General features: G+C 39.4%; 1 protein-coding gene, 1 long non-coding RNA gene and 1 other non-coding gene across 13 annotated transcripts in view; 1 reads left to right on the top strand and 2 right to left on the bottom strand.

Annotated features, from left to right (window-relative positions):
• Positions 1-10,773, bottom strand: part of EXOC1 (exocyst complex component 1) — a 52,347-nt gene extending 41,574 nt beyond the window's left edge. For 5 of the 11 annotated variants that reach the window (XM_032151447.2, XM_058434418.1, XM_058434420.1 and 2 more), the window contains exons 1-4: positions 10,624-10,765; positions 6,271-6,404; positions 4,179-4,309; positions 344-503 (exon numbers count right to left, since the gene is read on the bottom strand). In XM_032151447.2, the coding sequence (XP_032007338.1) occupies positions 344-503; positions 4,179-4,309; positions 6,271-6,394 (415 nt within the window). In that variant the 5' untranslated portion in view covers positions 6,395-6,404; positions 10,624-10,765. Of the gene's footprint in view, positions 1-343; positions 504-4,178; positions 4,310-6,270; positions 6,405-7,049; positions 7,562-10,467 lie in introns of those variants that run through there. The other 6 variants (XM_032151453.2, XM_032151456.2, XM_032151452.2 and 3 more) reach the window with 5 other exon arrangements.
• Positions 10,774-12,361: 1,588 nt separating this feature from the next.
• TRNAW-CCA (transfer RNA tryptophan (anticodon CCA)) lies at positions 12,362-12,433 on the bottom strand. Its single transcript has one exon. It is a non-coding gene; the product is annotated as a tRNA-Trp (tRNA).
• Positions 12,434-15,102: 2,669 nt separating this feature from the next.
• On the top strand, positions 15,103-20,043 carry LOC131381608 (uncharacterized). The gene is made up of 3 exons (XR_009210461.1): positions 15,103-15,194; positions 17,621-17,694; positions 19,595-20,043. It is a non-coding gene; the product is annotated as an uncharacterized LOC131381608 (long non-coding RNA).
• Positions 20,044-21,524: the final 1,481 nt, after the last annotated feature.

Here is a 21,524-nt window from a genome sequence, read left to right as displayed (position 1 = left end):
TAACATGAAAAATGTTCATGATACATTATATGAAAAAGTACGTTAGAAAACAATGTAAATTTCTTTATCTTAAAAAGGTGTTTATGCATAGGAAAAAGACTAGACGAATAGCTAACAAAGTGCTAACAGTAGTTATCGCTGAAGAATAAGTGGTTTTTATTTATTTATCATAATGTATTAATATTCTACAATAAACAAGCATAATTTCTGCAATAAGAAACATTATTTTAAAGTTCTTTTACAATAAGATAATTCAGTATTCTAATTAATTTGAATGATGTCAAATTGTATATTCACTTAAAGATATAACTGATTTTACATATGCATTTTTATTTAACTTTACCTTCCAAAAGCTGTGAGCTAACATTGACAAAATCAATTTTCTTCCGGAGATATCGCTGATTCAATTTCCAAATGCATGAAATAAATGCATTCTTTTCAGCAGTGCTGCTGGCAACCCATTTATATATTTTTTCAAAATGTAAATCAAATTCAGGATTTTCCTAAAATAAAAATATACAAAAGATATTATTTTTGATCACATCCTTTTACACTGTTAACGTAAAATCTGCATTAAAAAAGGAATTTATGCTGTTTTTGGAAAATGAAGGGTATTAAAAATCAGCTAAGCAACTGGAAGGGAAGAGTTTGGAGAATTCAATTCATAGCAAAAAGTTTACCACCCCAAAGAAGCTGGATGAAAAAACAACATACTGTTATGGTCATTTTCTTCCTATGCCCTTTAGGTCTATGAGTAGAAGTATAGGATGCATTAGTGGCTTTCTGGCTTAGCTTCCACATCAGTAAGATGACAATGGTCTCTAGCTTTGACATGGACCTAATTTTTCTTTTTAAATTGCCTACAGAGTTTTAGTTATACATTTTCTTTAATAATGTACTACTATTTGAAACTGTAATTGGACACTAACTCCCTAATAAGGACTATATCCTCTAAGTATAAAACTTGAGAAAAATGCAATGTATATCCTGGTGTACTTTCTAAGAACAACTGAGGTGAAAAGCAGAGACTGCTCCTAATTATTTTCTATTTTGAAAATAAGGAATGATTAAAGATATCTCAAAAGCTAAAAGTGCTGCTAGGTCTCAAAGTTCTTTATTTTTTTGAGACAGGGTCTCACTTTGTTGCCAAGGCTACAATGCAGTGGTGCAATCATGGTTCACTGCAGCCTCCACCTCCTGGGCTCAGGCAATCCTCCCACCTCAGCCTCCTGAGTAGCTGGGCCCACGGACACATACCAGCATGCCTAATTTTAAAAATTTTTTTGTAGAGACAAGATCTCCCCATGTTATCCAGTTGATCCTCCTGCTTTGGCCTCCCAAAGTGCTGGCATCACAGGCATGAGCCCTGTTCCTGGCCTAAAGTTCTTTCATGTGATAAAGAAGCTCAACCAATCTGAGAGAATTACACTATCCTTTCTACAAGTCTCTTAAGCCACGTTACAGCAATAATCCACATCAGGCTAATATTTCTCCCCTGAATGAATAGAACTACTTGACTATTATATAAAAAAACAGGCTGGGCTTGGTGGCTCACGACTGTAATCCCAGCACTTTGGGAGGCCGAGGTGGGTAGACTGCTCAAACCCAGGAATTTGAGACCGGCCTGGGCAACATGGCAAAACCCTTCTCTACAAAAAACACAAACATTAGCCGGGTGTAGTGGCATGTACGTGTAGTCCCAGCTACTTGGGAGGCTAAGGTGGGAGGATAGCTTGAGCCCGGAAGGTGGAGGCTGCAGTGAGCCAAGATTGTGCCACCGCACTCCAGCCTGGGTGACACAGTGAGACCCTGTCTCAAAACAAACAAGCAAACAAACAAACAAACTTATGGATGTATACTTCACATGCAAGGAATTAAAAAATAGGCTCAAATATTCTTAATGTTCTACAGGGTAAAAGAATAATAATATATTTGATTCATTTAAAGTGTTATTTGGGGGAACTGTAAAGACGTTAAAGTAAGGCAAGTTATATCAGACTTTCACTGTGAAGAACTGGAGTATCCTAGGAATCAGGACTTGACCTTTGGTACAACAATCATATTACAGCAGCATGGAACTACTAATTAGTTCAATTTATAGCTTAATAAACAGAATCGAAGCGTCAAAAGTTTAAAACCTGCATTTACAATGAAAAGGTAATTGCATTATTACTTACAAAAAAATACAACAAGAGTATTGGCAACTAATGTGAAACTTGATGGGAAATAATCTCTTCCCTGGGAATATTTCCCATAATACCATAAAAGAAGCTGAGTGCTCCAGTGGCAACACTCACACAAATCAATGTGTGATACTAAATGGCTAATGTTAAGTTATGTATAAAAATTTTATGTTTTATATCCATATATAGCATACACACACCAAGGTGCCTACATAAAATGCAAAAAAAAAAATCCATTAAGCAAGTCGGCCAGAGGCATCAGCTGTGAGAATGCATTCAAATAAGCATTCAGCAATGTTACTGAATTATGCAAGTCAACAGGGTTACGAAGTGCAAAACTACTGAAGGGAAAAATGTTTTTTAATAAAGGTGCAGTTTTAAAAGCCCTTAAAGTGTTTTGTCTTAAACAGAAAACAACCAGAAAAGTTTCCACTCTTGATCCCTCCCCATGGTAATAAAAATTACTTATAAAAGTTTTTTTTTTTTTTTTTTTTGTGGAGACAGAGTCTCGCTCTGTTGCCCAGGCTGGAGTGCAGCGGCATGATCTCGACTCACTGCAACCTCTGCCTCCCAGGTTCCAGCAATTCTCCTGCTTCAGCCTCCCAAGTAGCTGGGACTACAGGTGCATGCCGCCACGCCTGGCTAATTTTTTGTATTTTAGTAGAGACAGGGTTTCACCGTGTTACCCAGGTTGGTCTTGAACTCCTGAGCTCAGGCAATCCACCAGCCTCGGCCTCTCAAAGTGTTAGGATTACAGGCGTGAGCCACCACGCCTGGCCTAAATTATTTTTAAACATCCCATTATAATTTTCTTTCCAATCTCCATCTTTCTACATTTCTGTCAAATCCTGTTTCTACATTTCACATTTTTCTAAGCATTGGGTGCTCCTTAGGGATAAAGCAAAGGGCCAGTAAGCCTAGAATACTTAAAGAAAAGGCATGATTTATATTTGGAAGAAATCTGAATTATACAGATATAGAGGGCTCTCCTCAAATTGTTCTTACTTCATTTCTTTGCACCCAACTCAACTACCTGTCATTTTATCCAGATTTTTGATCCTTGGAGGTTTGTACCAAAGTAAGGGTAAAATCAGAATTTTATTTTATCAGATTGCTTTACACAGGCAGTTTTTTTGTTTTTTGTTGTTTTTACTTTGTGCCTTTTTAGTAAATGTATGAGATTTGTAGAGTCAAAGAGCACCTGTAGTTTCACTAGTGTAAGCCTTGCTATTATGTTAGTCCCATCGACATACAAGTAGTTGTGGTACAAAGTATTCCCTAGTGCTCTAGAGGTGTGTTAGGGCTGCAGAGAAAGATGAAGGGCAGAGTGAGAGAGGGCCAGGGGGAGGAAGCACCTAATTTAATCAAAGGAGGCCTACTTGATTGCTTTGAAAAAACGGTATTGCTGTGAAAAGCTCTGAACTGTCAGGCATATGAGTGGTCCTTTAATGTGATTATCACATTAATCAACTTTCTTGGAGTTTGAGTGTGGTTTATCTATAAAGTGTAAGTTCATATCTTTATAGATCTTATTATTTACATTCCTTAAAAAATGTAACACAATATCATTTCTTTTTTTTTTGATCCACAAACATCAAAGCCATGGTGGCCTCAAAAGGTCAGTCTGGCTGCCCCAGCTGGTGATTCTATGTTTACTCATGAAGACTAAGGAAGGATCACTTTGGTTACATGATTTTGATTAAACAAACAAACAAACAAGCCAAAAAGCACATGACACACCACTTTAAAATCCATACTATGTATAGATTTTATACAAATTATACTTAATCTAAACACAGAAATGTATACAGTCAAGGTAATTTTGCTCTAGTTTATGTAGCTTGTGCACAAACATAATTACAGCTTTAAAAAAGCAAAAAAATGGAAAACAAACATATATTAATTTGTTTTTAGATCATCTTCGAATACGTAATACCATGTTATAAAATGGAAGATGCTTTCTGAACACAGGTCAAAGAACTGAGAAAAACCTACTTTGATAGCATCTTTGGCATCTACCACAGCAAGATCTCGAAGGGCCCATGCAATCTGCCTTTTGTAGAAATCTCCCTTATCGGATTTTTTGACTTTGACCACCTTAACCTGCACAGGGCGTTCAGTTGTCACTGTTGAGTAAAACGCACACTTTTATTAGAAATATTACTCCTTTCACTCATTCTTCATTCACTCATTGCAAGTATAGCTTTCAGGTGCCTAATAGCTGATACTAAAAGACGTGTAATACTTTGCAACAAGTGCTATGACTGAGGAAAGCACAGAATCCTAATAGAAGCATCTAAGTCAGACTAGAAGATCAGAGGAGATTCCTTGAAAAATAAAGGAATGATATATTAATAATAAATTAATTCAGACCAGTTTTAAAGAAAAGTACGAGGTAAAAATCTAAAGAATGATTGATATAAGTCTGCGAGGCTTGAAAGAGCAAAATACCATTTCAAAGAGCAAGAATATATTTATATATAAAGTTCTTACTATGTTGCCCAGGCTGGTCTTAATTAAACTCCTGGGCTCCAGCGATCTGCCCACCTCAGCTTCCCTAAATGCTGGAATTACAGGCATGAGCCACTGCTCCTGGCCTAAGAATTTCTTTATAGCAATGCAAGAATGGCCTAACACAAATATATTACGATTGAGTGAGGTCATTCTAAAAAGTCAATTTATCATTTGAAAAACCAAGGACAATTATACAGTACACTAACAAGAGAGAAAATTTTATGATAATATCAATGATATGAAAAAGCAGTTGATAAAATTCAACACCCATTCATGATTTTTTTAAAAAGTGTAAGAAATCAGGAATAGAAGGGAACTTAACACTGTAAAGGATAGCTATAAAAACCCTATACCAAATACCATGCTTAAAAATGAAGTCATTCTCCTTGAGATGGAGACTGTATTGATAGTCCTAACTAGGAAACTAAACCAACAAAAATAAAAGATACAAAAACTATAAAGGAAGGAAGAAAAATATCACTACTTTCAAAGAGTCTACAAATAATTAGAATTAATAAGAAAGTTTGGCAAGATTGATAGACATCCATATAAAACACCAAAAATTCATTGTAGAATTCTAACAATATATGATTTTAAAATGTATTAATGTTAATAAGCGCTTTCGTGACTATCAAATAAAATCTAAGAATAAATCAATACCCAGGAGTAAGTCCAAGAATATACATGCCAAACCTTTAGAGAAAATGATGAAACTTATAAAAGTCAAAAAAAACCTAGATAAATACAGAACTGTACCATGTTCATGGACACAAAGATTCAACACAGTAAAAATGCAAGTTCTCTCCAAATTGAACTATAGGTTCAAAACTATTCCAATCAAAATTCCAACAAAGTCTGAAACTCGACAAGTTGTTTCTAAAATTTAGGTGGAATAAAACAAAAACAAAATAAAAATAACATATAAGATGACAACCAGAAATGCTCACACACACCATGACAGATGTTGACACAGGTGAACTAAGACTAAACTGTAAAAGGCAAAATTATAAAACTTTTAGAATTTAGGAAAATATTTTTATGACTGCACAAAAGATACAGGGAAGGATCTTTTAAGACACCAAAAGGGAAAGCCATAAAGGATTAATTTCATTTAGTTTAAATTATAAGTTTCATTAAAAGGCATCATAAAAAGTGAAAAGACAAGCCACTAACTGGGATGCATACAACCAACAAAAGGTTGATACCCAGATTATAGAAAGAACTTGTACAAATCAGTAAAAGGACAAGCAACACAACAGAAAAATGAGTAAAAGGCTTAAACAGGTAAATTTCATAGACAACAGAATGAAATGACTAAGAAATTCATGAGAAGATGCTCAATCTCATCATTATAGGGAAATATAATTTAAAACCACAATGAGATACTATTTCACTGCCACCAGATTGGTGGCAACAATTAACAGCCTGTCAAAGCCAAGTGTTAACTAGGAATGTGTTGACCCAACAATTTTTCCAATTATAGAGACAATGAGGATATTCAAAACAAAGAGGAAATATCTCATAAATTAATAAAAGGATACAAAACAAGTACTCTTGCTTACTAAATACCCACCTGTGGCACATAAAAAACAGTTCTTTTTCTTTTTTCCTGCTTTGCAGACATTCACAATGCTAAGCAGGCGTTCATCATTTGGCGTAAAAATGTCTCTTTGTAATGCATGCTTGATTGCTGTCATCTTTTCTCAGCTGAAAAATTTGGAGTATAGATATTAAGCTCACTCTCAACATCATTCCATCTTATACTTCTGAATTTATGATTTGAAAATGATTTTTGGTTAACAAGCCTAGGAAAAATGATTTAATATACGAATACACCTATATCACAAAAATATAAAGCTGTAAGTTTGGAAATAAAATTAGAGAACCAGTGTTATCAAACTCTAAAATGTTTGGAAATGCTCACCAAGCATACACACACACACACACACACACACACACAAGATTTAAGAAAAAAATCTTCAACCCACTGCTCAATCTTTACAGTTTTCTACATAAAGAACCCTTACAACTCAACAATAAAAAGACAAATAACCCAATTAAAAATTGAATAAAAGACCTGAATAGACATTTTTCCAAAGATATACAAATGGCCAATAAGCATATGAAAACACGCTTAACATCACTGGCCCCTAGGGAAATGCAAATCAAAACCGCAATGATCAACCACTTTACACCCATGAGGGTGGTTAAAATAAAAACGATAGAAAATAACAAGTGTTGGTGAAGATGAGAGGAAACAGAACTCTCGTACATTGCTGGTGGGATTGTAAAATGGTGCAGCCACTTTGGAAAACAGCTTGGTGACTCTTCATAAAGTGAAACATGGGCTACCTTATAATCCAACAATTCCACTCCCAGGAGAACTGAAAACATATGTCCACACAAAAATCTGTACATGAATGTTCATGGTAGCACTATCTGCCATAGCCAAATGGAAATAACAGAAATGTCCATCAAATGATATATAAACAAAATGTGGTATATCCACACAATGGATTATTATTCGGCTGCAAAAAAAAAAAAAGGAAATGAAGTAATGAAACATGGTAAAATATTGATGAATCTTGAAAAGATTATGCTAAGTGAAAGGAGCCAGACACAAAAGACCACGTATTGTTTGATTCCATTTATATGAAATATCTAGAATAGGAAAATCCATAGATACAGAAATATAAGTGGTTTTTGGGAGCTAGAAGGGAAGGTGGAAAGGAGGATTGACTGTTAATGGGTATGGAGTCTCTTTTTTGGGGTGATGACAATGTCTTTCAACTAGATAGTAATGATGGTTGTACAACCTTGTGAATATGCCAAAAATCACTCAATTATACAATTGAAAAGGGTAAATTTTATAAGTAATCTCAATAAAACTGTTATAAAAATAGGTTTCACTTATCTCCTTTCTCTTATCTAACTCAGCATCTTTTCAAACATCAACTTAATTTTAAATCTCTATGTTATTTTTCATATACATATTTGTGTGGATATGTATTATAATTTTTCAATGCAAATGTGTAGTATTTCATACATGTGAGCTTACCTAGGACATTAACTTCTAAAACACTCTTTCTTTCTATGGGAAAATGAAGAAATCACGATTTTTAAATAAATGATTTACAACGCATTTTTATAGCAGAATGACTATTTTGTAAACCAGGTCTTTCCAATATTTTACTCTATCTGTAAAACTTCTATCTCTGCTCCAATTCCAAAAATTGCTTTTCTCATAAAATTCACATCTTCCCACTTCCACTTCATCTCAGCCTCTAGTCTTCTGACATTGCCCTCCTTTCTGTTCTCTTAATCTGGCCTCTCCAAGTTTACTTCTCTTCCAACCTAGCCTGGAGACAGTGCTCATTTCCCTATACCTAAACTATCCCCTACAGTTATTTCACCCTGTTTGTTGACCAGCTGATCTTGTTTTTATCAATCTCCATAAGCTGAATTATTTTCTTCACTTCTCTTGGACTACCAGATGCCACTTTCAAAAGTCACATATCCACGCTCATTGCGTGCATTACAAATATCTACAACCAGTGAAAGTTAGACTTTCAATGCTGCTCGGCAATTAATCCCTCATTTGATGACTCCTTTTCCCATTCCCCATGACTATTGTTGCAAATCCTTATTACTCTCCTTCAGTTTCCAGCTCTAGCGGTTAGCCTCCTCCCTCTCTGCAAATGACTTAACAATCTACCTTGCAGAGGATATAAAAGCCATGAAATACAATTTTCCCCAATTGCTTGCTTCTCCATCTCTCCACACCTTTACCCAACCTATCCTCCTTTTGGCCTATTATAGAATGTCCATGCTGCTAATCCCTTAATATGTTGTAGGGCCCAGACACTATGTTATATTTCTTCATAAGCCCAAGCCACATTGGCACTGGCCAGTTTACTTTTCTATCTCTGGGCTTTTGTTCATACAATCTTCTTTTCCTAGAATTCTCTTCTCCCTAGGAAATTACAATTCATCCCTCAAGATTGTGCTAAAATGTCATCTCTTCTGTAAAGTAGCCCCCTCCCTGCCGCTGCCCCACACAAAGAGTAATTTCTACCTCTCTAACATTTCCCCTCTACTTCATAAATACGGCATTTATGAATTGTATTTTCTAGCTAGCTGTATTTTATTCCCTATTAAAAGTAGGACCATGTCTTAATCATCTTTGTATTCCTAGAGCTTGGCAAACTAGGCATTTAACAAATGCTTAAATTAACTAACATGACAGCTATAGCTCCTCCAAGATTCCCCTTTTCTAACTTTCACATCTATAAGCAAATGTCCAGGTTCAAAATCTACCATATTTGCTTCCCTATTCCCTTGTCAACATGAAATCCGCTACCACATTCTGCGATTCCCCCCATCTACATGTAATTTATTCCTTTCCTTTTCCACTGCAAATATACTGACCCAGGTTCATATCAACTTTACTTAACCCTACAAAATCTGGTTATCTCTTTGCAAGGTCCCACAACCCTGAACAATAAGATAATTTTAAAAGACAGTTTGTATCACATCACGCTCTTACTCAACGTTTTCCTAATGTTCTCAAAAACATTTCATTCCAAGCACTCTGTTCATTTTGGACGTCAAATCTTCACTTTGGTACTTTCCATGTAAGGAGTATCATCTCCGCCCTATCCAAACCCTAATTACACTTCATGGTTTACATGAAGTTGATTCAATGAAGATCTTAATCCGAAGTGATCTCTCCTCTAAATTTCTACAGCACTTACCGCATTTGCTAAACAAATCAATCATTTGCCGTCTAATAGGCTCATTAAATCATAAGCTTCTGTATCTCAAGAATTCTCTTAAAAAGAGAGAAGGGAGGGATGTTCATCATAGTTTTGTGTTTAGTGGATACCTAAATATCTGTTAAGGTAATTAGAACTGAATAGTAAAAACTGGTCAAATGAATAATAGGGACCAACGTTTACCACATACTCCCTCTGGCTAAAAGCAACAACTGAGTGTACAGTAAGTGGCAAAACAAGACAGGATTGGGCATACCTCATAAAGGAGTTAGCCATAATGAAAAGCAGTATGTGACTCTTCATTCATTCAGCAAATACTCATGCTTATTAGGTGCCAGACACTATTCTGGGTTACAGTAGTCAACATGACAGATATGTTTATTAAGACCTGAAGCCGGGTGCTTCTATGGCATTTACATTCTGCGGGTCGAGTGATTAACTCTTGAGTCTTTACAGTACTTTTCTGAAAGTCAGTAAATAAATCCCTAGAGGTCCTCTAAAATTATTCTCCAGGTCTGAGAACCCATGTCTGACCACGTTCCAAAGGCAGCCAGCCACTGCTTACTCTGTACTGGTTGTTTCCTTAAGCTCAGTTGGACCACTACACTGTGTGACAAACAGCCGGTCAGTGTGAGTGCCCGTGTGCGTTGGGCCCTGTATGCTGCTGAGATATATTAGTGCATGAAGCATTGTCATCTAGAAGATAAAACTGTGCAAGAAAATAGAGAAATACACATAAGAGATTTGGCGGGGGGGTGGGGGGGTTGGGGTTGGGGGGCCGGGATGTGAATACGGACAAAGAGGAAGGCACAGTCACGCTCTCCTCTCCTGGTCCACGCCAAAGAGCTTACGATCAGGGTCATTTTGCACAAACAAAATCTGGTTCCGATGGGCGGAACTGTAATGGGGCGCGTGAGAACTGCCCTCCCAGCTCTGCATTCTCCTAGACCCGAGGACAAGGGGCTGGAGAATGCTCTGACCAAACTTCGTCTTACCGGGACAAACGGGGAAAGGGAGGTCAGAGGGAGCCGTGCCCGACCCCAGGCGTGGAGACAGCAGCCGGACTGAGGAGCCGCCTTAGACCCTGGTGCCTGTCAGCTCGTCTGTCCGCCGCCGCCGGGACTACCGGGCAGCCGCGGCCGAAAGCTTACCGCAAGGCCGAACTGAGCTCGGCTGTGCCGAGGAGGGTCTTCCAAAACGGAGACCGGATGGGGGCCACTAGGATGCGCCCCTTAATAAAGCGTTGAACGGGAAGCGGCCGTTGCCCCAACACTTCCTATATCCGGGCACGTGACAAACTCCGCGCCGGAAGTTGACCCCGTAGAGCAGGAAGAAGAAGCGATAGGGGAAAAAGGGAACGGCCAATAGACGCGGAGGGGCGGGGCGCCAACCGACGGGCGTGGCCAGGCGGAGCAAGGCCTCATTGGAGGGGCGTGTCAGGGAAGGGCAGGGGCGGGGCCTTTGTGGCGTAGCAACTGACTTGAGAGTTGGGGATTAAGAATTATTTATTCAGGGCCGGGCGCGGTGGCTCACACTTGTAATCCCAGCACTTTGGAAGGCCGAGGCGGGCGGATCACGAGATCAGGAGATCGAGACCACGGTGAAACCCCGTCTCTACTAAAAATACAAAAAAATTAGCCGGGCGTGGTGGTGGGCGCCTGTAGTCCCAGCTACTCGGGAGGCTGAGGCAGGAGAATGGCGTGAACCCGGGAGGCGGAGCTTGCGGTGAGCCGAGATTGCGCCACTGCACTCCAGCCTGGGCGACAGAGCGAGACTCCGTCTCAAAAAAAAAAAAAAAAAAAAAAAGAGTTATTTATTCAGATATTTGCAGCAATTCGTTTAAGAAGAAATTCGATTACATGTTTTCTTTTTTCATATGTAAAGCTCTATTAACTCTAGATCTTTGCTACTTAAACTTTAGAGAGCTTAAATGAGTTAAATCAGAATCTCTGCGGGTGGGACCCAGACATCGGTACTTTCAATATCTTCCCAGATGATTCTCATATGTAGCTAAGGTCGAGAACCATTGTCCTCATGACCTTGATACTCAAAGTGTGGTCTGTGGATCAGCTGCTTGGGCAACATCTGGGGGCTTTTTAGGAAATGCAGCCTCTCTGGCTCACTTCAGATCTACTGAATCAGAATCTGCATCTTAGCAAGATGATGCTTATGCATATTTAAGTTTGGGAGGCATAAATGATGCCAGTGTTGCTGGTTGCAAGGTAGGTGTTTTATTTATTCCATATTCCTGGCACCTTTTTTTTATGCTAGGCACTTTGATTCCAGGTACAGAGGTGATTCAGGCATGAATCTTATCCTAAAGGAGTTCACAGTGTGGTAGGACTAGACAAGGTGTAGATACAAATATATATAAAATAGGACACAACATAAGTGACCAAAGAGAGGTACAGATCAGGTAAGTGTGCTAGAAATTTAAATGAGCAAACAGTAGTTAGAATACTTTTCACTTTCATCAAATGACTTCCCTTTTAAGAGCAGAATCTAGTTATATCTTTACAAAGACCCTTTCCTGCTTGGCACTGAAATGCTTACTGTGGACACTCTATGACAATTGCATGTGTTTTTTGGTCCTATTATCTTTCTTTTATTTACCTGTATGTTTATAGCCCTCCTCAAAGTTGGGAAATGAATTGCATTTCAGAAGCCTAAATCTCTTTCTTGAACCTCAAGATTTGTGTATATACTGCCCATTGCCTGACATTTCCACTTGGATGTCTTACAGACACCTCAAACTTGTGTGTCCAAAAATTAAATTATCCTCTCTCCTCTTGGATTCCCTGCAAAGTGACACTTATATGCAATAGTTTATTTGGAAATTTGATCCCAGGGAGCAAAATGAGGGAAGAAGAAGAAAGGAATGATTATGTTTGACCCCGAGGTGATTCGAACACGCAACCTTCTGATCTGGAGTCAGATGCGCTACCATTGCGCCACGAGGTCTTGGGGGAAGAAGAAGAAGAAGACAAAACAAAAAAGAGGGAGATGCAGTACAAGAATGTGTTACTGAATTGGTCATCACCATATTTGAATGTTTTCTCAGTCCCTTAGGACCTTCTAAGAAGCTTTATGAAATGAGTCTTGGAACTGTCCATTAAAGAACGGAGGAAGCATTTTTATGTCAGCTCCTGTCCTCTTTGATCGAAGGTTAATGCCCTTGGGCATTAACTACTCCACACTTGCAAATCGCACAGTTATGAATGCCAAGCTGACTCCCACATCAGAGACATGCTGGGGCAGGAAGTGAGAGGAGAGGTGCTGGCATTTCGCACTTGTTCAAAGGTCATCAAACCTGCTCCGAGCAGGTTGCTGCAGCAGTGGTTAGAATAATAGGCTGAAGGAATTTGAAGTCATGGCCTAAGTTGCACAGAAGGACATAGAAGGTGTCCATACCTTGCAACACTCTGATCTGCCTGTGCCCTCTGTTATATTCAGTCCTTCACAGAGGTCTCTTCAAGGTGATGGCCAGCCACAATCTCAGCAAAGCCTTAAGGCTTAATAGAATAAGCTTCAGTTTTTACTGCTGCACCAATGTCAGGACCATACTTGTATTAACTCCCTCTTCCACTACCCATTTTAATTTTCCCTCACCGTTGGCCAGCACATCAGCTGGTCTAGGTTGTTTCTTTGGTGAAATGACCCCCACCTTCAGCCTTTATTTTCCTTTCTCTGGTTAAGCCATGATTGCTGTTATTACCAGTTCAAATTATCCCTGGGTACAGAAATACCTAGTAAGCCCCAGAGAATTATTTGGATTCCAAATTCCTCCCTAGTGCTATTGTGGAGCAACAATCCCAGATCCTTTTGCTAATCACAGTTGATTACTCCCACAAGCATAGTAACTCCTTTCTTTGTCAGCTTGTCCACTTCCGTAAGAAGCACAAAGTAACTAAGTAAAATTTTAAGTGCAGTGAATTCCATAGTGTTTATCCTGGTGGCAGCATTCCCCACTCAACCCCTGAAAAACCAATTATTGCAATCTAGCAAATCCTAATTTTTGTTTTTTTTGAGACAGAGTCTCGCTGTGTCACCCAGGCTGGAGTACACTTACATGATCTCAGCTCACTGCAACCTCCTACCTCCTGGGTTCAAGCAATTCTCGTGCCTCAGTCTCCCAAGTAGCTAGGATTACAGGCGTGTGCCACCACACCCAGCTAACTTTTGTATTTTTTTTTTAGTAGAGATGGGGTTTCATCATGTTGGCCAGGCTGGTCTCAAACTCCCGACCTCAGGTGATTCGGCCACATCCTTGGCCTCCCAAAGTGCTGGGATTACAGATGTGAGCCACCTTGCCCAGCCCAAATCCTAAATTTGAGAGGCAAGAAACACAAATTCTGCAAGTGGGTCACTGGGAATGATAGTAATAAGGACCAATCCTTATCCCATTCCTGGGTTTCTGGAGCTATGTCTTTAGCTGTTACGGGCACACTTTATCAGTCAATTTAGTGCATTACCACCTCCTGTAGGACAACAGCCCAATCCCAAGAAGACATATTAGCTGAGCCTATAACATTCCACCATTCCATCATAGCCATTCCACCATTTCATAAAGCTAGCTGCGTCTGAGTGATGAGGGATATGGCAATATACGTGAATATCCGTGGATTCTATGGTATATTCAATGTGTACATTGTTACTTTTGGGGGGGCTATAAAGTGGATTCCTTGGTTGAGGAAATGTTGATGAAGAATGATACAGTTCTGGTGATTATAGATGTAGGCAAGAAAGGGAAATCTAGACGTCTGTAAATATTTTTACTTCAGGCCACTTATCCTTCTATATAAAGTGAACAATAAAGTGTGCTGCTCTAAGCTCTGCCAACGGGAAAAGTATTCCTACAGGCTACCATTCCTTTTTTTTTTTTTTGAGACAGAGTCTTGCTCTGTCGCCCAGGCTGGAGTGCAGTGGTGCGATCTCAGCTCACTGCAAGCTCCGCCTCCCAGGTTCATGCCATTCTCCTGCCTCAGCCTCCTGAGTAGCTGGGACTACAGGTGCCCACCATCACGCCCGGCTAATTTTTTGTATTTTTAGTAGAGACGGGGTTTCACCATGTTAGCCAGGATGGTCTCGATCTCCTGACCTCGTAATCCGCCTGCCTTGGCCTCCCAAAGTGCTGGGATTACAGGCGTGAGCCACCGTGCCTGGCCACAGGCTATCATTCTTAGAGCCATTCCTGAGTACGTCTAAAGTGTAGCAGTTCACTTTTACCTACCCACCAATATAATGTGCCAACCCATCTGTGAATCAGGCTCAAATGTTTAATTCTGTGTGAGGTTTTCATAAAGAACTCCCAAGAGGCCATAGGAGTGAATTGAGGAAGAGATGTCAATGCTATAAAAGCACATGCCAGGGGATTCTGGGTCACACATTCATGTAATTTACCTGTGTCTTCTGGACCTACTTAGACTAGAATCTATATGATTTCCATACTTCAGAAGACTGTTTCTGTACTTACGATTTGGTTTGATTGATAATATCCAGCCCTAGTTTTCCCAATGGAGAATAGTTCTCTGCCTCGGAAGGCATGGTCCTGTAGACCACTAGGGAACTGTGCTGCAGTGATCTCACTGGAGCTTTGCAGAGATTTCATACAGTACTCTTATTCATCACAGGTCCTTCTAGCACCATCAGATCTGCTGCAACAAATGGTGTGAACATCAGGACAACTTTGCATCTCAACCCTTCTGGGCAACATATCCAAGTGGTGGGTATTTTAGTTTCACAGTTAAGTTTATTCCAATATTTTTACTCCTGGGAAACAGTCTAGTGGTGATTCTTCACTCACACATAATAAATTCATTCTAACATTCCTGATTCCCTGAGTCTTCTGAATTCCTTCTCGATACTCATTCAAGATTGTTCTAGCATCTCAACCTCATTTTAGCACAGATCATCATTATGCCCAATATTTAAGGAGACCCCAAAGTTGTGTATTAGGACTTATTCCAGGTGTTGGTCAAAATATTAAATCCACAATCATAGGTGCATGGCACCACATCATAAAATGTCCCCTGTCCAGCCTTACAATCTGATTCTTGTGCTCTAATACTCTAAATATTCATTCTCACTCATGTCCCCCTTGTTCCTACTGATACATGCTAGCCCATTTTGAAATTCCTTTTGAGTTCATCTAATTCAGCGAATTTCAAATGGGGATGATTTTTTGCCCCCGGGGGTGTTCGTCTATGTATGGAGACATTTTTGGTTGTCATTACTGAGAGAGTTCTACTATCATCTAGTGGGTAGATGCCAGAGATGCTTCAAAACAATCTGTAATACATAAGACAGCCCTCCACAACAAAGAATTATTCAGCCCAAATGTCCCTAGTACCAAGGTTTAGAAGCCCTTTTCTGGCTCTTCCTGGATCAGAGATTGCAATTCCCCACATAGGTTGTGTTGAAATCTGACACTGGTTATAGGCTTGAGACAGTGTGTGTATGTGGCAAGGGGCTGTTAATAGAGGTATATATTGTGGAAAATGAGGCCATATTGCAGCATTTCCAGACAAGGGAGGCTGTTTTTGTTGTTGTTGTTGTTGTTGTTTTGTTTTTTTTTTTCCAAGAAGAAGACTTGGTATAGAGGAAAAAACAAAATCTGGGAATTTAAGATTATAAGGCTCACACAAATGCCCCCATTCTAGATCTCAAAGGTCTATTATTTTTCCATTAGGGACCTGATTTAGCATGAATGATGTTTACAGGCTGTGCATTTGCAGCTATGGTTGGAATGGAGTATAAGCATAACCCTTTTGATTAGATCCTGGGGATGATTTTCAGTACAATCTGCTCAGTGGCTACATTGCCTGCAAGGCTTTCATAGTGTTTCCTGATTAGATAGCTGGGTGGACTGAGCCTGTCATTTTCTTTTGTTAAGATCTCCAAAGTGGTTAACAGAAGTCAGCCTGCTTTATAGTTATAGTTGCTTCCGTAATGGTCAAGTACCATATCCACCATCTAATCCAATGCCTCATCTTCTGCTTGTATCTCATTCCATTCTACTACTGTTGAGTGTCTGAGTAATTGCGACTCTACTACATGCCAGAGGTTGCCATCACTTGTAGTTTACCACTCACCACTTACCACCAGCAGGGTTCCTTACTGTCTTGTGATCAGTGTTGTAGGGTCAGGTTCCAAAATTACACACTGAAGATTTGCTTATTAAGGTTACTTTTGGTGCCTGGATTCACCTGAAAGCAGAGCCTAAGACACAGGCTAATGTGCAGGGAGTTTGCTTGAGAATATGAATTCATAGACTAGGATTGGAATTCAGAGGAAATAAAACAGAGAAGAAGGAAGAGTCAAGGGTAAATTATTGAACTGACTCCCACTATTGGCAATTAGTTGATAAATCCTGTAGTGTTTTCTGAAATGTGTACCTTATGAAATGTGTCTCAGAACTCTGCACTGGAGTGAAGAAAGAGGAAAAGACTTATCCATTGGCTCCTGTCTGTCATTGGTCAAAGTTTTCACCACATACTTCTTCTAGTTGCATATATACATGTAGGGTGGACTTCTGCAGGTATTCCATACTATGGCATGAGATGCAATATCCTATGCCATGGATAGGGAGTGAGAGAGGCAAGGTGCTATTACATGGCCTTTGACAGAGGGTAGTTAATGCCTGCACAGAATTGGTCACTGCAGCAACACCTAGAATAAGGAGTGAGGCTGGGAGGATTTAAAATGGTAAATGGGAGATGTTCAAATACTGCTTAAGCCTCAGTTTTCTCTGTTTCAGTTAATGTTATCTCCATCTTTCCAGATACTCAGACCAGTCTTTGACACCTCTACTTTTTTAAGAGATAGTGGTCTTGCTGCATTGCCCAGGCTGGCCTCAAATTCTTGGGCTCAAGGGATTCTCTCACCTCAGCCTCCCAAGCACCTGAGACTATAGGTGTGCACCACCATGCCTGGCTTTGACTCCCATTTTTCTCTCATACTTTATATCCAATCATTCAAAAAATCTTGTTGATTCTGACTTCAAAATATATCTAGACTACTTCTCACTATCTTCACTGCTTCTCTTTCCTGGATTATTGTCAATATCATGTCTCTCCTGAATTATTGCAAAGCCTCCTATACTGTTTGCACTCACTCTCATGCTCTCTCTCTCTCTCTTTCTCTTTTTAGAGACACGGTCTTGCTCCGTTGCCCAGGCTGGGGCTGGCTCAAGCAATTCTCCTCCAGAATAGTTGGGACTAAAGGTGCACACTACCACACCTAGCTAATTAAAAAATTAGTGTGTGTGTGTGTGTGTGTGTGTGTGTGTAGACAAGGTCTCCCTATGTTGCCCAAGCTGGTCTTGAACTCCCAGGCTTAAGCAATCCTCCCAACTCGGCCTCCCAAAATGCTGGGATTATAGGCATGAGTCACCACATGCTTATCTGTTTACAGATTATTCTGAACACAACTGTCAGCATGATCTTTTTAAAAGCATGAGTCAAATCATGATTACTCTTTGCTCAGAAACCTCCAATAGCTTCAGAGTAAAAGCAAAAATCCTTATAGTTACCTGTGAGAACTACAAGTCCTCTTTCCCCAGCCACTGGGACTTGATCTTCTACTATCCCCTTTTGATTGTTCTACTCCTTTGACCCTCCCTCCCCCCGTACGCATTGTTGGTTCTTCAAAAGTCCAGGCAAACTACCTCAGGAATTTTGCACTTGCTATTCCCTCTGCCTGGAATGATTGCACTTGCTATTCCCTCTGCCTGGAATGATTTTCCATTAAATATCTGCATGGCTTACTACCATGTTGCTTCCAAGTCTTTGCTCAAATGTGACCTCACTGAGGCCTTCCAAGAGAACCCTATGTAAAATAGTTCCCCAACCACCCTCCTCCCCGTATTTTTTATCTTCCTTGTTTGCTTTTGTTCTTCATGGTTCTTGCTACATTTTGACATATTATATATGTTGTTTGTTCATTTGCTGTTTCTCTAGAATGAAGTTTTATGAAAGCAAAGATTTTTATCTGTTTTTTTTCACTGATGTATCTCTGATTCCTGGAACTCAGAATAATATCTAACAATTATATAGCACTTGTTATGTGCTATGTACTATTCTAAGCATTTTACATGTATTAATTAACTTAATCATCACAACTACCCTGTGAGGAAGGAATCTTTATTATCCTTGTTTTAAAACCAGAAAACTGAGGAACAAATTTTCTAGTCCTAGGACACATGGTATACCATGGTAGTCTCTCAATGAATATCTTTATGTCACCACAGCCCACTGCATAAAGTAGACTTAAGAAGCCACATGAAATAATGAAAAGTATATCATTACTGGAATTGACACGGGAGTGGGGCAGGGAAGTGCTGGGAAGGGAAGGGCATGGGCCCTGCCTAGGGCTCCACCCCTGAGCCTGTGCCCACGGACCTAGGTGAGGACACGCACTCCTGCCTTTCTGCCCAAATGTTGCATTTTCCAAGACCACCCTGGCCTGCCACACCCCTGCCTTGTGCCTATAAAAACCCTGAGACCCTAGCAGGCAGAGACACAAGCAGCTGGACATTGAGAGGAACACATTGGCAGAAGAACACACAAGCGGCTGGACGTGCATAGAAGCATGCCAGGGGAAGAGCACACAACAGATGCAGGCAGGCCATCAACCAGCAGGCCATCCACCGGCGGAATGATGCAGATTTTGGCCCCAGGTGGTCAGGGGAGATCTGGGCTCCTGAGCAGCCGGACTCCAGGGAAAAGCCACCTTCCCACTCCATCTCCCTTCTGGCTTCTCCATCTGCTGAGAGCTACTTCCACTCAATGAAACCTTGCACTCATTCTCCAAGCCCTCACGTGGGATCCGATTCTTCCGGTACACCAAGGCAAGAAACCTCAGGACACAGAAAGCCCTCTCCTTGCAATAAGGCAGGAGGTCTAATTTAAGCATTAATTTGTTGGTCATGTCTGCAGCAATTACTCCCATGTTTATTTATTTATTTATTTAACAGAGTCTCAGTCTGTTGCCCAGGCTGGAGTGTAGTGGTGCGATCATAGCTCACTGCACCCTCCACTTCCTGGGCTTCTGCCTCAGCCTCCTGAGTAATGGGGATTACAGGAGCATGTCACTGTACCTGGCTAATTTTTATTTTTTTTCTAGAGTCAAGGTCTTGCCACATTGCCCGGGCTGGTCTTGAATTTCCTGGGTCTCAAGCAATCTTCCCACCGCGGCTTCCCAAAGCACCGGCCAAAATTGTATATATTTATAGGGTACAATATGATATTTTGAAATACGTATACATTGTACAATGGGTAAATCAAGCTAAATCTATTCTCTTAAGCAATTTTCAAGTAAACAATATGTAATTATTAACAGTAGCTACCATAATGTATAATACAATAGATCTCTTGAACTTGTTTCACCTGTCTAACTGACATTTCGTATCCTTTGAACAGAATCTCCCTTATCCCTCTAACCCTCCCAACCCCCTAGCCACTGGTAACCACTACTGTACTTACCTCTGAAATCTACTTTGTGGACTCCACATGTAAATGAGATCATATGGTATTTGTCTTTCTGGACCTGGCTTATTTCACTTCATATAATGTCTTCCAGGGTTATTCATGTTGTCACAAATGACAAGATTTTCTTCTTTTTAAAGATCACTTTTTCTCTTTTTAATAGCCTTAGATATAATTATAGATTATAGATCTAGGTTATATAATTATGTAGATACTGATATAATTCACATATCATACACATTTACCCATGTAAGGTGTACAGTTCAATGGTTTTTGGCTTATTACATTTTTTTTTAAACTTGTGGTTATATATAACATTAAATTTGCTAGTTTACGATTTTAAACATACAATTCAGTGAGTGGGATTAATTACATTCACAAGATTGTATAACCATCACCATTTTCAAAACTGTTTCATCACCCCAAACAGAAACTGATAAGTAATAACTCTGTAACAGATAAGCAATAACTCTCCATTCTTCTGTTCTCCCAGTTACTGTAAATCTTTAATCTGCTTCTGTCTCTGAATTTGCCTATTCTAGATATTTCATATAAGGAGAGTCATACAATATATATCCTGTTGTGTCTGGCTTATTTTACCTAGAATAACGTTTTCAAGGTTCATTCATACTGTAGCACATATCAGGACTGCATTTCTTTTTAAGGCAGAATAATATTCCATTGTTTGGCTGTACCACTTTTTTTGTCTATTCATTCATCTTTTGATGGATACTTGAGTCGTTTCTACCTTTTGGCTATTGTAAATAATGCCACAGTGTACACTGGCGTACAGATATCTATTCAAGTCCCCGTTTCCATTTTTTCTGTGTGTGTCTGTATACCTAGGAGTGGAAATGCTGGGTCATATATTAATTCTCTGTTTAGCTTTTTGAGACACTGCCAAACTCTTTTCCATAGTGGCTGCACCATTTTACATTCCCACCAGCAATGTATGATGGTTCCAATTCTCCACACTCTTGCCAACACTTATTCCCTCCCACCCCTGCCATTTTTAAAATGATAGCCATCCTTTGTGGTATCTAAGTGGTATTGTCAGTGCTATGGTATCTCTTTGCGGTTTTGATTTGCATTTTTCTCTTGACTAATGATATTAAACATCTTTTCCTGTGCTTATTGGCCATTTGTCTATCTTCTTTGCAGAAATGTCTATTCAAGCTCTTGCCCATTTTTAAATTGCATTGCTTGTCTTTTTGTTATTGAGCTGTAGAATATATTTATATAGTTTAGATATTAAACCTTTATAAAATATATGATTTGTGAATATTTTCTCCCATTTTATAGGTTTATTTTTCACTTTTTGATAATGTCCTTTGATGCAACAAGATTTTAATTTTAATAAAGTCCAATTTATCTTTTTTTTTTTTGCTCATGCTTTTAATGTCACAAAAACCCATTGCCCATTTACCTCTATGTTTTGTTCTTGTTTTATGTTTTCAGTTAATTTTTGTATATGGTGTGAGGTAAGGGTCCGGCTTAATTCTTTTATATGTAGATATACAGTCATCCCAGGACAATTTGTTGAAGAGATTATTCTTTCCTTTTTGAAT

This window comes from Hylobates moloch, unplaced genomic scaffold (assembly GCF_009828535.3).
Source record: "Hylobates moloch isolate HMO894 unplaced genomic scaffold, HMol_V3 SCAFFOLD_2, whole genome shotgun sequence".
NCBI classification, from domain to species: domain Eukaryota; kingdom Metazoa; phylum Chordata; class Mammalia; order Primates; family Hylobatidae; genus Hylobates; species Hylobates moloch.
This window is presented reverse-complemented; position numbering and strand designations above follow the sequence as displayed.